The 16,807-nt window shown below is 42.7% G+C and overlaps 1 protein-coding gene across 1 annotated transcript; it reads left to right on the top strand.

Annotated features, from left to right (window-relative positions):
* The first annotated feature begins 8,747 nt into the window (after positions 1 to 8,747).
* CD93 (CD93 molecule) lies at positions 8,748 to 14,733 on the top strand. Its single transcript, XM_083519401.1, has 2 exons — positions 8,748 to 13,804; positions 14,165 to 14,733. The coding sequence occupies exon 1, from the start codon at positions 9,882 to 9,884 to the stop codon at positions 11,634 to 11,636; it is 1,755 nt and encodes a 584-aa protein (XP_083375527.1). The 5' UTR covers positions 8,748 to 9,881; the 3' UTR covers positions 11,637 to 13,804; positions 14,165 to 14,733.
* Positions 14,734 to 16,807: the final 2,074 nt, after the last annotated feature.

Raw genomic sequence — 16,807 nt, 5'->3', positions numbered from 1 at the left:
ATGTGGGAAGAGGGTGGGTCCAGTGGGAGGAGGAGAGTGAGAGCCTGAGAGGGAGTTTGTGCAGGCAGAGAGAGGGTCCATGAGGAGGGGAGCCAAGAGTTGTTGTGAAACGTGTCATCATTCATTGCCTTGTGGGGAGGTCATAGTTCTGTTATAAAGCAACTGCATTGCATGCAGCAGGTTCCAGGTTCAGTTGCCTGCACCTGCAGGTTGGACTGGAGGCATCCATGGTGTGAAACCCTGGAGAACTGCTGCCAATTAGAGTAGGCAGGACTGCCCTAGATGGGTGAACAGTCTGAGCTAGTGTGCAGTTGCTACCTATGCTCCTTTCCTCCCTACCATCTTTGGATCTGCTTGTAGAAGCCTTGTAAGCTCCCAACTGGATCAAAGCAATAATGCTGAGAACCAGGCCAGCGCTTTGCTGCACAGTCTAGCTTGTAATTTACCACAATTTACACACCCACACCAACTCACAACTTTTTGTAACACTTGCATTATAGCAGACTGCACCATAGACATATGAGAAATAACTTACATTGTATTTCCTGTGATTAAGAAGAGCCATCATGATTCAACAGATGCCTAAGATGAAAGAACAGGATATCGCAGCAGGATGTTCAGCACAGTGCACAATACCACACAGCATATATTTTCATTAGATAGAATTTTCTGGCTCTCTAAGATAGGGCACAGTCCACCAGGAAGTTCTTCCTTGTAAGTCTCGCTGAAATGTACAGGAGCAGTGAAACAGCAACACAGCTACAGCTTTGTTTGTCACTGAATTTTTGCCTTCTGAAAACTTACACAAACCTGTCATTGAACTCAGTTCACCACACACAGAGCAGGAGTTGTGGCGGCAAATGTGTCCTCAAACATTTTTCTAGGCAAAAAACAAAGACCACACAAAAGCAGTAACATGAGATTCATGACACCCCAAACTTGGAAACTTGTGTTTGCTTTGTATCTCACTTTCTGGAGAGGGGGAAACGGCAAAAGTGCTCCAGAAGGGGGGGGGGGTCTTCACTAAGTTTGCAAGATGGCAGGAAAGGGCTGAAATCTGCATCCTGTGTGACGTGGTCCCAATTCTGATCAGCAGCCACCCCCCCAACACCAGAACTAAAAGGCTGGGAGATTCAGGACAGATAAAAGAAAGTCCTTCTTCATGCAGGGCAGAGTTAAACTATGGAACTCCCTCCCAGGGGAGGCAGGGATGACCATCCACCTGGATGGCTTCAAAAGAGGATCATTTATTATTTACCTGCAGCCCATCTGACTGAGTCGCCCCAGCCACTCTGGGTGGCTTCCAGCAAAATATAAAAAGACAATAAAAATCAAGCATCAAAAAGCTCCCCATATGGGGCTGCCTTCCGATGTCTTCTAAAAGTCATAGAGTTGTGTTTCTGTTTTAGTGGCTTTCCAAGAGGACTGGACGAACCCATGACGGAGAGGGCTATCGGTGGCTGGCAGCCACGAGGACCATGCTCTGCCTGCACAGCCAGAGGCAGCCATGCTGCTGGGAGAGAGTTCTTGTGCTTGAATCCTGCCACTGTGCCGGTGGTCTCATCCAGCAGGCTCCTCTTCTGTTCTTATTTAAATAACAAAACCGTAAATGCACTGGCACATACTGTCTACCTTGATGTTTGAGAAGCTCAGAGTTTTCTTGGCAGGGATATTGGAGTGGCTTGCCGGTTCCTGCTCCAGGTGGACCAGGTTCTTTATGGACCATAAAGAAGGCTGATCGCCAAAGAATTGATGCTTTTGAATGATGGTGCTGCAGGAGACTCTTGAGAGTCCCATGGATTGCAAGAGGATCAAACCTCTCCATTCTTCAGGAAATCAGCCCTGAGTGCTCACTGGAAGGACAGAGACTGAAGCTGAGGCTCCAAGATGTTGGCCACCTCATGAGAAGAGAAGACTCCCTAGAAAAGACCCTGATGTTGGGAAAGATGGAGGGCACAAGGAGAAGGGGACGACAGAGGACAAGATGGTGGGACAGTGTTCTTGAAGCGACCAACATGTTTGACCAAACTGCGGGAGGCAGTGGAAGACAGGAGGGCCTGGCGTGCTCTGGTCCATGGGGTCACGAAGAGTCAGACACGACTAAACGACTAAACAACATACATTTTTGCCAACTTAGTAGGAGTCAAATACCACTGGTACATCATTTTCATATACAGGTAATTCTCTTTATTACAGGCCATGAATTTCAGTTCTGTTTTCCATAACCATTCCCAATCTGTCATCTGAATATTATGTCCCAAATCTCTTGCCCAGTGTATCATTATCACTTGACCTTTTCCTCTTTTGTATGCCATTGTAATAGCAAACTGTACATTTCCAACAGTAATTTAACATTATTTTCTAACAAATCGTTTTGAAATCTTGATGGCTCATGACTAAAACATTTCTTTTTATCTATTTTGAAAATATTGTTTAGTTGGTGAAACTGTAACGAGTCCATTAATATATCCCTTATTTCTTCATAATCTTTTAGTTTCACCTGCTGTTCTATTTCAGTTAACAGTTCTCTATATGTTGGCCAAGTAATTCTCATATTTGATTTTTTCAGGATATTGCTTCTACGGGGGGGGGGGGGGAGAGTCATCAAGGTGTTTTTTGTTCTAATAAATGTTTATATTTTTCCCAAACCATAAATAATGATTTTCTTATTAGATGATTCTGAAAACCTTTATGTATCTTTCCTTTTTCATACTGTAAATATGCATGCCATCCAAATCTATTATCATTTCCTTCTAAATCTAAAATATCTGCATTTTTCAATATTATCCATTCCCAGATCCAACAAATGCAGGACACCTCATAATATAATTTTAAATTTGGCAGGGCGAAGCCTCCTCTCTCCTTGCCATCTGTTAGCAGTTTATATTTTATCTTTGGTTTCTTCCCCTGCCAGATAAATCTAGAAATATCTTTTTGCCATTCTTTGAAGTGTCCTGCACTGCCTATCACCAGTAAATAAAAATAAAAATAGCATTCTTGGAAGTACATTCATTTTTTCATTTTTATCACTGATATTCTTCCCCCAAAAGATAAATTCATCCTAGCCCAAATTTCTAAATTTCTCTTTGTTTCTTTCCAAGTATTTATATAATTGTTTTAAATAAATTAATATTCTTAGCTGTTAGCCAAACACTTAAGTATTAACTTTTTATATATAAATAAGTCTGTAGCTTGTTGTAAGTCCTTTTTATATTGTTCTGTCATTTTTTTTTAACCAAGATCTTAGTTTTATTTTTATTTAATTTAAAGCCTGCTACCTGTCGAAACTCCTGGATCCTCTCCAACACTTTCGGTAAACTATTCTTAGGGTCTTCTACCATAATCACAAGGTCATCTGCAAAAGCTTTTAATTTATATACTCTATTTCCTACCATTATTCCTTTAATTGTTCATCTGCTCTTATTTTTCTCTCCAGGGTTTCTAGGACTAATATAAACAATAGCGCTGAAATGGCTAAATTAACCGGAAGACTAAGAAATCAAGAGGACAACAAATATATATTAAAAAATGGATAATGTTTATTGCATATTTACAAAAGCATTGTAAAGAAGTTTACACAACAGCAGGGTTTTAAGAAACACTTGTAATATCACTTGTAAGAACAATGTTTGGAATTGGAAATATTTAAAGATAAGAAAATTATAGACATGTACAACATAAGAAAACACAAAAGAAATGGGGGAGGGAGTGGAGGGAAGTCAAGGGATCGGAAGAATGCCAAAATATGGAATTTAATATGATATGAAAATGTTTTATTTTCTATTTTCTATTTTTATTGTATTTGTTCATTATGGTATGTGAAGATAATGTCTGATTGTGAAAAATAATATTATTTTTTAAAAAAAAATTATATAAATAATAATGGTGACAAGGGACACCCTTGCCTTGTCCTCTTCATTATTTTACATTTTTCTGTAATCCCATTATTCACAATCAGCATAGTGTTTTGGTCTGAATAAATTGCCTCAATAACTCTGCTAAATGCCTCTCTAAAGCTCATCTTTTCTATCTGTAATGATCTCAGGCAGGCAGGCAAGCCCCCCATAAGAATTAATGACTCTCCAGCAGTTTTATGTTACGTTTATTTACAAAAAACACATCCAGAGCACGGCTTCTCGCCTGCTCGCATTGACGAGAGCCCGTCAGTCTGAATCTCCTCCCCTTTCACAGCAGGAAGGGACGCCAAATTCCTGCCCTTCCCCTCTTCTCCTTCCGTTGTCCACTGACCTTATCCAGTCTCCTAGAAAGGGGGCTGAGAGGCTGGCCTCCCCCCTCCCCCTCCCCCTCTACACACTCTCAGTCCTCTGCTTATATGCTGGTTGCCTAGCAACACTGGCTGCCTCCTAACTCTCCTGCTTCTTGAGAGATAACAGTGTCTTCTTCGGGAAGGGAGGGGTCAAACTGCCCCTTCTCAGCTCTGTTAGCCAACTCTCATCTGCAGAATCGGTCTCTATCACTTAGTTCAGTTTCTGAGTCTGACTCTTCCCTTGCCCTTGGGTGAGCCACATTCCTGACACTATCATTTTCTTCATAAAATTCCATGAAATATTATCAAAGGCCTTTTCTACATCTATAAACATTAAAGCAGCTTGTTTCTCATTCCTGACATCCAGATATTCTATGATGTCAATTATATTTCTTATATAATTCTTATATTCTTCATCTGGCGATCTGGCAAGAAACCTGCCTGATCTTAGAATCATAGAATCATAGAGTTGGAAGAGACCACAAGGGCCATCGAGTCCAACCCCCTGCCAAGCAGGAAACACCATCAGAGCACTCCTGACATATGGTTGTCAAGCCTCTGCTTAAAGACCTCCAAAGGAGGAGACTCCACCACACTCCTTGGCAGCAAATTCCACTGTCAAACAGCTCTTACTGTCAGGAAGTTCTTCCTAATGTTTAGGTGGAATCTTCTTTCTTGTAGTTTGGATCCATTGCTCCGTGTCCGCTTCTCTGGAGCAGCAGAAAACAACCTTTCTCCCTCCTCTATGTGACATCCTTTTATATATTTGAACATGGCTATCATATCACCCCTTAACCTCCTCTTCTCCAGGCTAAACATGCCCAGCTCCCTTAGCCGTTCCTCATAAGGCATCGTTTCCAGGCCTTGGACCATTTTGGTTGCCCTCCTCTGGACACGTTCCAGTTGGTCAGTGTCCTTCTTGAACTGTGGTGCCCAGAACTGGACACAGTACTCCAGGTGAGGTCTGACCAGAGCAGAATACAGTGGCACTATTACTTCCCTTGATCTAGATGCTATACTCCTATTGATGCAGCCCAGAATTGCATTGCCTTTTTTAGCTGCCGCGTCACACTGTTGGCTCATGTCAAGTTTGTGGTCAACCAAGACTCCTAGATCCTTTTCACATGTACTACTCTCAAGCCAGGTGTCCCCCATCTTGTATTTGTGCCTCTCATTTTTTTTGCCTAAGTGCAATACTTTACATTTCTCCCTGTTAAAATTCATCTTGTTTGTTTTTGCCCAGTTCTCTAATCTGTCAAGATCGTTTTGAAGTGTGATCCTGTCCTCTGGGGTGTTAGCCACCCCTCCCAGTTTGGTGTCATCTGCAAATTTGATCAGGATGCCCTTGAGTCCATCATCCAAGTCGTTGATAAAGATGTTGAATAAGACCGGGCCCAAGACAGAACCCTGTGGCACCCCACTAGTCACTCTTCTCCAGGATGAAGAGGAACCATTGATGAGCACCCTTTGGGTTCGGTCAGTCAGCCAGTTACAAATCCACTGAGTGGTAGCATAGTCAAGACCGCATTTTACCAGCTTCTTTACAAGAATATCATGGGGCACCTTGTCAAATGCCTTGCTGAAATCAAGGTAGGCTACATCTACTGCGTTCCCTTCATCTACCAGGCTTGTAATTCTGTCAAAAAATGAGATCAGGTTAGTCTGACATGACTTATTTTTCAGAAATCCATGCTGACTATTGGTGATCACAGCATTCCTTTCTAGGTGCTCACAGACTGTTTGCTTAATGATCTGCTTCAGAATCTTCCCTGGTATTGATGTCAGACTGACTGGGCAATAATTATTTGGGTCCTCTCTTTCCCCCTTTTTGAAAATAGGGACAACATTTGTCCTCCTCCAGTCTGCCGGGACTTCGCCTGTTCTCCAGGAATTCTCAAAGATGACTGCCAGTGGTTCTGAGATCACATCTGCCAGTTCTTTTAATACTCTTGGATGCAGTTCATCTGGCCCTGGAGACTTTAATACATCTAAACTAGCCAAGTATTATTGTACTATCTCCTTAGTTATTCTGGGCTGTGTTTCCTCTGCTGAATCATTTGCTCCAAATTCTTCAGGTTGGGCATTGTTTTCTTTATCGGAGAAGACAGAGGCAAAGAAGGCATTGAGTTCAGCCCTTTCTGTGTCCCCTGTTTGCATTTCACCATCTTCTCCTCTGAGTGACCCCACTGTTTCTTTGTTCTTCCTTTTGCTACGGACATACCCATAAAAGCCTTTTTTGTTGCTTTTAACCTCTCTAGCAAGCCTGAGTTCATTCTGTGCTTTAGCTTTTCTGACTTTGTGTCTACATGTGCTGGCTATTTGTTTGAATTCCTCTTTGGTGGTTTCCCCCCTTTTCCATTTTTTTGTACACATCCTTTTTAATCTTAACTCAGTTAAAAGTTCTTTAGATAGCCACCCTGGCTTCTTTAGGCACCTTCCATGTTTCCGTCTCATTGGTATTGCCTGAAGTTGTGCTTTTACTATCTCCCTCTTAACAAACTCCCAGCCATCATGAACTCCCTTTCCTTTTAGTATTACTGTCCATGGGATCTCACCCAGCACTTCTTGATTAATTATATCCACTAATACCCTCTTCATTCAATTGACAAGTAGGTTGGCATATAGTAAGAGCTGTTTGACAGTGGAATTTGCTGCCAAGGAGTGTGGTGGAGTCTCCTTCTTTGGAGGTCTTTAAGCAGAGGCTTGACAACCATATGTCAGGAGTGCTCTGATGGTGTTTCCTGCTTGGCATGGGGTTGGACTCGATGGGCCTTGTGGTCTATTCCAACTCTATGATTCTATGATTCTATGATTCTAGTTTATAGTCATTATTTAGTTCTGCACTTTCCAAAGCAGAAACAAAACCCTTGATGGCAGTTTAGGAAGCATTTTAGATCAGCAGCATCTCTTGTCAGACGGAATCCTTAGGAGGACAACCTAGGCTGCTTTGGGAGTCAGTAATGTTAACAGAGCCTTGTGTTTTACAGTCATCACTAACACAGTGGTACCTTGGTGCTCAAACTTAATTCATTCCAAGAGTCCGTTCAACTCCTGAAACAGTTCGAAAACCAAGGTGCGGCTTCTGATTGGCTGCAGGAGCTTCCTGCACTCAATTGGAAGCTGTGTTGGATGTTCGGCTTCCGAAAAACGTTTGCAAACCGGAACATTCACTTCTGGGTTTGCAGCTTTCGGGAGCCGATTTGTTCGGGAGCCAAGCCGTTCGGAAACCAAGGTACCACTGTAGATACCATACGGAAGGTGCCACATTCATATGGAAACCATTCACAAACACTCTTCTTTCACAGGCACACCTCTGGCCACTGAAGGCTGCTGCAGCGTTGCCAAAGACCATAAGCCTCAGGCTGCATCCTCAGCTGGGCTCTCTAGAGGTCAGGCTGGAAGATTCATGCCCCACACTTGTATTTTGCCACTTGTATAAAACATCATTTAGATACCTTTGGTTATATTCTCTGAAGATGTGTTGAAACTTGATGAAGCATCATCTTGAAGATCATAATCCTGATTTCATTGGATCTGCTGCTTTGGAAGACTTGATGTGGTCGCAGTTTCATCATGTAGAACTGATTAATTGGTTGGGAAGAGCTTAATGGATTTCATACCAGCCGAAGTTAGTTTGATGTGCAAAGCCAAGCCCAAATAGAGCCACCCCCACCCCTAACCCCACTAGGACAGATTGTTGAAAAAGTCTTGCTACACCCATTAGGCACCAGTTCTTGCCTTCACATATTTCACCCTGCTGCCTACTAGGGTATCTTACTCCATGGGATTGTCAGGAACTAGGCAGATGAGGAAGACTGGCAGAGACCTCCATCCCAAGAGGCTTCTGGGCAGGAGGAAGATGACAATAGTATGGACTCAGCTTCGTGGTGGTGGCGAACAGGGCACACCCCAGAAGAAGAAGCAAAGAGATGGGCAATAATGGAGGATGAGGAACAGGAGAAAGCGAGTAGTTGCCCTAATCCTGAACAGAGACAGGACTCAGATGTGGGAGAAACAGTAAAGCAGACACCACGTCAATTGAAAGCCTGGTAGAACCTCCTCCTTCTCTGAGGAACAGGCAATTCCTTCGTATCTTAGAGCAGAGAGCCAAACAGAAAGATTCCGTTGCCGGCCACCATTGGAGTAAGGAGGGGATTGGAAGCTAGGAAGTAACACAAGGGGGTGGAGCAGGCACTCTGAGAAAAGTCTTGAGACCAAGGGGAGCATAATTCACCGCCTCTCTGTGTATTCTGTTGATTTAAATAAAAGAGCTGGAAGAAGCTCTCTACGTCTCTGATTTCACTAGGCAGCCAGCCTGTGAATCATGACAGGGACTGACTTCTGGGTAAGTATGTATAGAATTGTGCCATGAGATATCTGTTACTTTTTGTCTAGTTAAATAAATAAATAAATAAATAAATAAATAAATAAATAAATAAATAAAGCAAGCATAAGCCTGTTATGAAGACAACTTGCTATAGGAAGAGGAAAAATTTAGGCTGCAATCATAAGCAAACTCTGGGCTCATCCAGAGGTCCTTTTGTGCTGCACTTTCTGGGCTCAGATCCGTGTGTGTGTGTGTGTGTGTGTTTAATCCTGGTGCTTTCCCTGGGAAAACTCATGTCTTATTGCGGTAAATGACAATCTACAGAAAACCCAGTTGCCATTTGCTCCAATTCAGTTGGTGAAATACATGTTTTCCCCAAGAAATTGGCAAGACAATCCAAAAACCCTGCTCAGATATGGAGTTTTAAAGCCCAGACCTGTGCCTAGAAATGCAGTCCAAAAGGAAGTTAGATGAGCCCTTACTTGGGAATAAACACAATTAAATTACACTTACCTCTGAATAAACATACATATATACTTCATACATTAGTTTACTCATTCAAAATTAGATTTACAAAATTCCTTTTGGCTGATAGGCTGATACACTAAACCAGTTGCACTCAACAGAAATGTAGGCCTATCAACTTTATCTGAATCAGGACTTTATGCATGTAGTAGTTGGTTTAGAAGTTGGCTGTCTTTAAAGCTTAGACATTCCCATGACCCATTTTCTATTTCAGGGCTTCTGTGCCTATTTATAGATAACAAAAAATGTGAGATTAATATTGTGAGGGAGCTATGCAGAACAGTATGGCAACTTATCTCCAGATCACATGATTAAAAATAAAATTACAGTGGTGGCTTGACAAACCCAAGGCCCTATTTGGATTGTTTGGAAGCTCGAGGATGTTTCACTTCTATAAAAATAGGAAGAGAAGGAGTATTCCAGCAAGATTCTCACACGAAGTGAAAAGGCTAGGTTAAAAATAAAAAAGCAGAAAGAGGGCATAAAAAGAAGGCTGCATCCAATAATGATAGGTTAAACCAAATGGTCTAACAAGGTCTGCCATGAACAATAACCCTTTTCTCAGGAAACTCAAGTCTCCGGTGATAAATAAGAATCACAACAAGACAGGATGCATATGGACCCAGCTGCTGAGCCGAAGGGATATGGGAGGCAAACAATCTGTGATCCATTGTCTTAGCATGTCCTTTGCAAGACTTATTTGTGCAATTTGAGCTTGCAAGGGGAAGATCACGAAGTTCACAGCTCCTTTGCTCCGCAAAGATGGAGATTCTCCTACGCATCTTTTGGCAAGGGCTGCTTTTGGGACTGATGGTCCAGCCCAGCAAAACGGGGGAGGTCCTGTGTTCTGGCACTGCCTGCTACACACTCCACTTTGAGAGGCACAGCTGGATGGAGGCTCAGCGAAAGTGCGAAGACAATGGGGGCAACCTGATGACTGTGAAGAGCCAAGAGGAGGCATCGCTGGCCTGGCAGCTGCTGGACAAGATGCCCAAGGAGGGAGCTGGCACAGACGTGAAGGTAAGACTGTGGATCGGGCTCCATCGGGAGATGGGCAAATGCTACCAGCAGCATCAGCCACTGAAGGGCTTCAGCTGGGTGAAAGGAGGCGAGGACACCAAGTACTCTAATTGGGAACGGGAGCCCCTTGGAACATGCACAACCAAGAGGTGTGTGACCCTTCAGAGGGCTCCTTCCTCACTTCAGGAACTGGCCTGGGTAGACAGCCACTGCAGTAGTTCAGCTGTCGGGATGTCTGGCTACTTGTGCAAGTTCAGCTTCCAGGGGATGTGCCGCCCGCTTGTTTTGGCGGGGCCAGGTGTTGCCAGATACACCACCCCTTTTGGCATAGCCACTGCTTCCCTTGTTGCTGTGCCTCTTGGCTCCACCGCTGAAGTGGCATGTGGTCCTCAGAGGGAGGAGGTGCCGAACGACTTCCTCATGTGCAAGCCACACTCTAACAGCAACACCTCGGAATGGAGCAGCCCAGGCCCCTTCTGTGCTTCGCCCACTTTGGGCTGCAGCTACAGCAACGGGGGCTGCGAACACAAGTGCCTGGACTTGGGCAGGGGCTTGTTCCAGTGTGCTTGCCACGCCGGATACCAGCTTGCAGCAGACCGCCTTTCCTGCGTCTTCGTGGACTATTGCAGCTCCAGCCCATGCCAAGGACAGTGCCTGCCACGCCCAGGCAGCTTCGAATGCCTCTGCCCTCAGGGTTACATGTTGGCTGACGATGGGCTGCACTGTGTGGATGTGAACGAATGCAGTGCTTCCCAAAGCCTGTGTGGACAGATCTGTGTTAACACGATGGGCAGCTTCACCTGCCTTTGTAACCCAGGCTACAAGCCTGCCAGTCCTGATGGCCAGGAATGCCAGGACATCGATGAGTGTGCCAGGGGCATGCCATGTGAGCAGCTTTGTGTAAATACGCACGGCTCCTTCCTCTGCTCCTGCTACCCAGGCTACCAGCTGGAGGGTATCAATAGCTCTTCTTGTCTCGATGTGGATGAGTGCCTGGAAGAGCCTTGTGAACATATGTGCATCAACCAGCTGGGCAGCTATCGGTGCTCCTGCAGACCAGGCTGGACTTTGGCAGACAATGAGATCTCCTGTGTCCCTGATGTCATAGGCAGGGTCCCCTTCCTCTCCACCCATGGAGAGAAAGAACTGAGAAGGCCAGCTAACATCCATCCTTCTTCAGAGACACCAACCTTGCTGCCTCAGTCTTCAATTCAAGCTGAACTAGAAGGATCTCTGGATTTTACCACCCACCCAAGTGTGTTGAGCACACCACTAGGTGCTGAAAATCAGGCTGGAGACATGATAGACCATGACAGTGGCAGCTCCAAGCAGCTCCTATATTATATCTTGGGTGGCATCGCTATTTTGCTACTGTTGGCGCTTGCCCTGTCCTTGCTGACCTACAGGAAAATGAAGGCCAAGAAAAGCAATAAGAAATCGACAAGTGCTGCTGATAATTACTCTTGGGTGCCAGATCAGGGGGAGACCAGGGCGTGACACTGTGTTTCTGTTGTGGCTGTCATTCTTGAGATGGAGGCAGGGAGGAAAGAGAAGATCTCTCTCTCTCTCTCTCTCTCTCTCTCTCTCTCTCTCTCTCTCTCTCTGTGTGTATAAAATGGTGCAAGAACAAAAATGCATATATGGGGAAACGTACAACAGCAACATTCTTACTGGGCCATCTGAAACTCTAAGGGTTCAGGCAGAAGTAGGATTTTGAGAGCAACCACGGCAGGCTCTGCACTTGTCGAATAATTCTAGCTAAGCATTTCACTTTAGAGAGATACGCAGCAGCAAGCTGAATGCTGGATCAACTTGACCTCACCAGCTTCTGGTACCTTGATTATTATTATTTTTAAAGAGCAACACATAGAATCGTAGCATCATAGAACAGGGACCCTTCTGTACATTTCTTGATATGTATATGCCCATCTATCACTTACTCCCCTGCTTCCAAATCAAAACATTTAGGAACAATGGTTGCAAAATTACTCCAGGGATTGGAGGAAGGAGACCTGTGGGTGATGTGATAGGTGCTTGCCCATAGGTATCTTTTCACAATGTGCTTTTTCTTATTCAAGCAGAATTACTCTAAAAGCCTTGCAGAGACAGATCAGCAGAGGATCCTCAAACTGTCTCCACAACTCTTAAACCATTGCTTCTATTTCACCCTAAGTTAACAAACTTGTGACCCATCCTTAGGATACCGTATAAGGCTTGACTTTGACTAGAATTAGATGAATCAAAATCCTATAACTATAGTTTAAGTAGCCTGTGAATTAGGTTTGAATAAGTTGAAATCAAAGCAGGACCACAAGAAGATTAAGAAACACATTTAAACTGCCCTGCAGTCTCTGCCGTTCTGCATTCTATCCAAAGCATTTAGGATAGGCTGAAACATTCCTTGGAGATGACTGGGAATCCCACTGTAGGTGCAGAATCTGTGACAGCCTGGGGTCTTCTTCAGTATCAAAGCTAGGATGTTCTTGGGGACCTCTCTGGGCTGCTTCAGGGACCATGTTGTCATAATAAGGACCAATATAATAAGGACCATGACTGGGTACAAAGAGGGAAGTTGTTCTGGGGAATACCAACAGAAGATTGAAACATAGGGAAGCAGCCATTGTGAGATTAATTGTAGTAAATGTTCAGTGCTGAGTAAACTTTGTTTTTGTTCATGCTTCAGTTTCTTGTTGCATCATTTTATGAAGTCTGTAGAAGCAAATATTACTGTTGAGTTTCTTTTATTTTTATATTTAATTTTGGATTTGCAGCATTAATTATTCTTTAATAATAAGCCCATCAACAACCTGCTTCATGTACTCTAGGGATGGGGGGTGGTGGTATCCAAGGTATGAAGCGATGTTCAGACCTTCAGAATCATCCAGGTCTGAACAATCCAGGTCATTACAGGGACAATGAGAAAGATTTTCCACCCCACTTTATTAATGCATGTACAGCCTGGGTGAGTCTGAAGGTCTGACCATGGTCTTATTGTGCAGGCTTTGACAAATGGCACAAAGCTTTGTTAAATATTTTAAATGCCGCACAGATGTAATCCCCACCCCCTTTTGTATTACGTGTGTGAAAAGATCATTTTTACTGCTGTTGTTTTTGTAACATTTATATCTCTTCGTATGACAATACAAATCTTTTCAACCTAGATTTTGAAAAGCAGCTTAGTTTGGGGGTTGCAAAGCTGCTTACAGTTTTCTTTTTCTATCTTGAAATATTTTTACAGAACATGTTTATGGGTTACTTAAAAAAACTGGTCATATATATAATTTCAGAGAAATAGATGGTAATAGTAAAGGTAAAGGGACCCCTGACCATTAGGTCCAGTCATGACCCACTCAGCGGTTGCGGCGCCCATCTCACTTTATTGGCCGAGGGAGCCGGCGTACAGCTTCCGGGTCATGTGGCCAGCATGACTAAGCCGCTTTTGGCAAACCAGGGCAGTGCATGGAAACGCCGTTTACCTTCCCGCCGGAGCAGTACCCATTTATCTACTTGCACTTTGACGTGCTTTCGAACTGCTAGGTTAGCAGGAGCAGGGACCGAGCAACGCGAGCTTACCCCGTCGCGGGGATTCGAACCACCAACCTTCTGATCAGCAAGTCCTAGGCTCTGTGGTTTAACCCACAGTGCCACCCACGTCCCTATAGATGGTAGTAAAGGTAAAGGTACCCCTGCCCGTACGGGCCAGTCGTGTCCGACTCTAGGGTTGCGTGCTCATCTCGCTCTAGAGGCTGTGAGCCGTCGCCGTCCGAAGACACTTCCGGGTCACGTGGCCAGCGTGACGAAGCTGCAGCTGGCGAGCCAGCACCAGCGCCGCACACGGAAATGCCGTTTACCTTCCCTATTTATATACTTGCACTTTGACATGCTTTCGAACTGCTAGGTGGGCAGGAGCTGGGACCGAACGACGGGAGCTCACCCCGCCGCGGGGATTCGAACCGCCGACCATGCAATCGGCAAGTCCTAGGCACTGAGGTTTTACCCACAAGCGCCACCCGTGTCCCATATAGATGGTAATACCACTCTTTAATTTCACCAATGAGTACTAGGCATGTGATCTATAAGGTCCAAATGGAGAGGATATACATAAACATTTGAGTGGGGAAAACTAATCGTGAACATCCTCACAGTGCTCCTGCAAAAAAATATTTGCAGCCACAGGTATTTTTATGTTTTGTCAATAATTGCATTTGACACTGGGGCCCTATTCAGTAATAGCAGTTTTGGTGCCTGGACAGCTTACCCTCCCAGGTCTTCCCATGGAAAGCCATTTCTATAAATAATATTTCTATCAGTAATTTATTTACTGAAATATTCATAAAGCCAAGTGAGCATTAGTATTATGGGATTTGTGTTTTACCATTAAATCTACATGGTCAATGTTTTTGTCAGCACTCTTATATGCACTGGGCAAAATTAAGCACTTCAAAGGCCACTTGATTTCTACTGCAGATAATTAAACACATGCTTAACTTGTTTATCAGAATCCATTAAACTGACTTCATGTGGCTTGGATCATTGCCATTCAGCTGCTTAAGGTGTGTTTAGCACAATAAAGTTTCTAATGGCCCACCAGCTACATCCTGTTTCTTACTTTGTATAGGAAAACGTTTTCTTGCTGTTTTTCCTCTCCGTTGGCCCTATTGTGAAATCAAGAAAGTATTAAGGAAATGTTATGACTCTTAATGTCTTAAAGGGGTACCATTACCTTATTTGTGTATAACTGCCAATATTGTGCTTTGGCAAAACAGAATATGAAAACACTCCCCATTATAGCTTAAATCAGATGCTTGGGTTATAGCACATAAATAAAAAATTAAAAGATGTACTTATGAACTTTTCTAGGAAGTGGGACATGCTGATTTAGAATCATGACATTCCATTCAGGATGTCCTTTTCATAAACTTGCTTTGTATCTTCTTATCATTTTAATTTTATTATTGTTTAATTACCTTTAACTATTACCTTTCTATGTTTTTAGGTTTCTGGGTTTTTTTTAGGTTTCTGGGGTTTTTTTTCTTCTTCTTTCTTTTTTGTGTGAGTTCTGGGGGAAAACACAGGATGTTATTATCCCTATTGTTATTATTCACAACAACTGAGCCAATGATGGACATGTTTCAGTGCTCCAGGCACATGATATAGCCTACAGTTGGCACTCCAAGTGGTGGCCCATAGGTATGGAGACCTAAAGGCAAAGTCCTATGCCCTTTTAAAATGTGGAGGGTTTCAGGATGTTGGACTGAAAATAAGTGGTGTTAATAATAAGATCAATAAGAATATGTAAATTTGGATTGATAATGATGGAAATTATATTTTGACTATAGTTTAAGATGTTGAGTAAGGTTAAATGACAGAGGGTAAGGATTTGCTGAACTAAATATTTGAATTGGAATACAAAAAGGGAGGTGTGAGGAGGTCAAGAAACTAGTGAACAAAATATAATATATGGAGATACAGTTTTTCTTTTTTCTTTCTTTTTCTGGGTGTGCTTATTGGTGTTTGCTATGATTTTTTTTTCTTTTTTGTCTTTTTACTGAATATGTTTTGATCTGCATTTTCCCTCCCTCTTTATTGCTGTATGTATTTTATGTTTAAAACTTGTTTAAAATTTGTTGATTAAACCTTAATAAATATTATTAGAAAAAAAATAAAATAAAATGTGGAGGGTTTGGGGGGCATTATTGGGTTGCTGTTTCTATTTTGATTATGCATTTTGTGGTTTTATATTTTGATTTTATTCTGTGAACTACCCCTTCCATTTCTGAAATGCAGTGCAATGAAGAATCTGCGGCTCTGCAGATGTTGCCACTTGCCAGACTACAGTTCCCACCCCCTCTGGCCATGGACTATGTTGCTTGATAGGAGCTGCAAGCCTGTTAACATCTGTTTTTAAAAAAAATGATATTTATTAAAAGTTTAACAATTACAAAAAAAGAAAGAGAAAAAAAGAACAATAAAAAGTTACAATACATCAAAAAATAAAATAAAAAGCAGAATAAAAAAAGAATACAGCACAATAATAAAAAAACAAAAAACAAAAACATTTAAAAACAAAAACATTTAAAAACACATCCAGTATTTCCATATCATTGTCTTTCATTTACTTATTTCATCGACCTCCTCACACCTCCCTTTTTTTGTATTCTAATTCAATTTAGCTATTTCAGCAAATCCTTTCCATCTTACTCAGTTTTTGTTCTATAATTTACCTTAAACCAATCTGACCTTATATTTTACACTTTGGCCCATTAACAATCCATTTTTACTTAATTCTTTATAACATTTCTGCTAAAACCATGTAACTTCATTCCAGCATCCTTCTAACATTCATTAATTTTGCTATATTTTTGTAAATATACTTTACATTTTTTCCAATCTTCTTCCACCGACTCTTCTCCCTGGTCTCGGATTCTGCCAGTCATTTCCGCGAGTTCCATGTAGTCCATCAGCTTCATCTGCCATTCTTCCCTGGTGGGTAGATCTTGTGTCTTCCAGTGCTTTGCAATAAGTATTCTTGCTGCTGTTGTGGCATACATGAAAAAAGTTCTATCCTTCTTTGGCACCAATTGGCCGACCATGCCCAGGAGAAAGGCCTCTGGTTTCTGCAGAAAGGTATATTTAAATACCTTTTTCATTTCATTCTAGATCATCTC

This window comes from Podarcis liolepis (assembly GCF_965112155.1).
Source record: "Podarcis liolepis genome assembly, chromosome: 8".
Lineage (NCBI taxonomy): Eukaryota > Metazoa > Chordata > Lepidosauria > Squamata > Lacertidae > Podarcis > Podarcis liolepis.
Note: the sequence above shows the minus strand (reverse complement) of the source record. Positions and strands in the feature narration are given on the sequence as shown.

Bases quoted from the DNA above. Each gene is read 5' to 3' on its own strand.
- CD93 (XM_083519401.1), top strand. From the start codon at position 9,882: ATGGAGATTCTCCTACGCATCTTTTGGCAAGGGCTGCTTTTGGGACTG.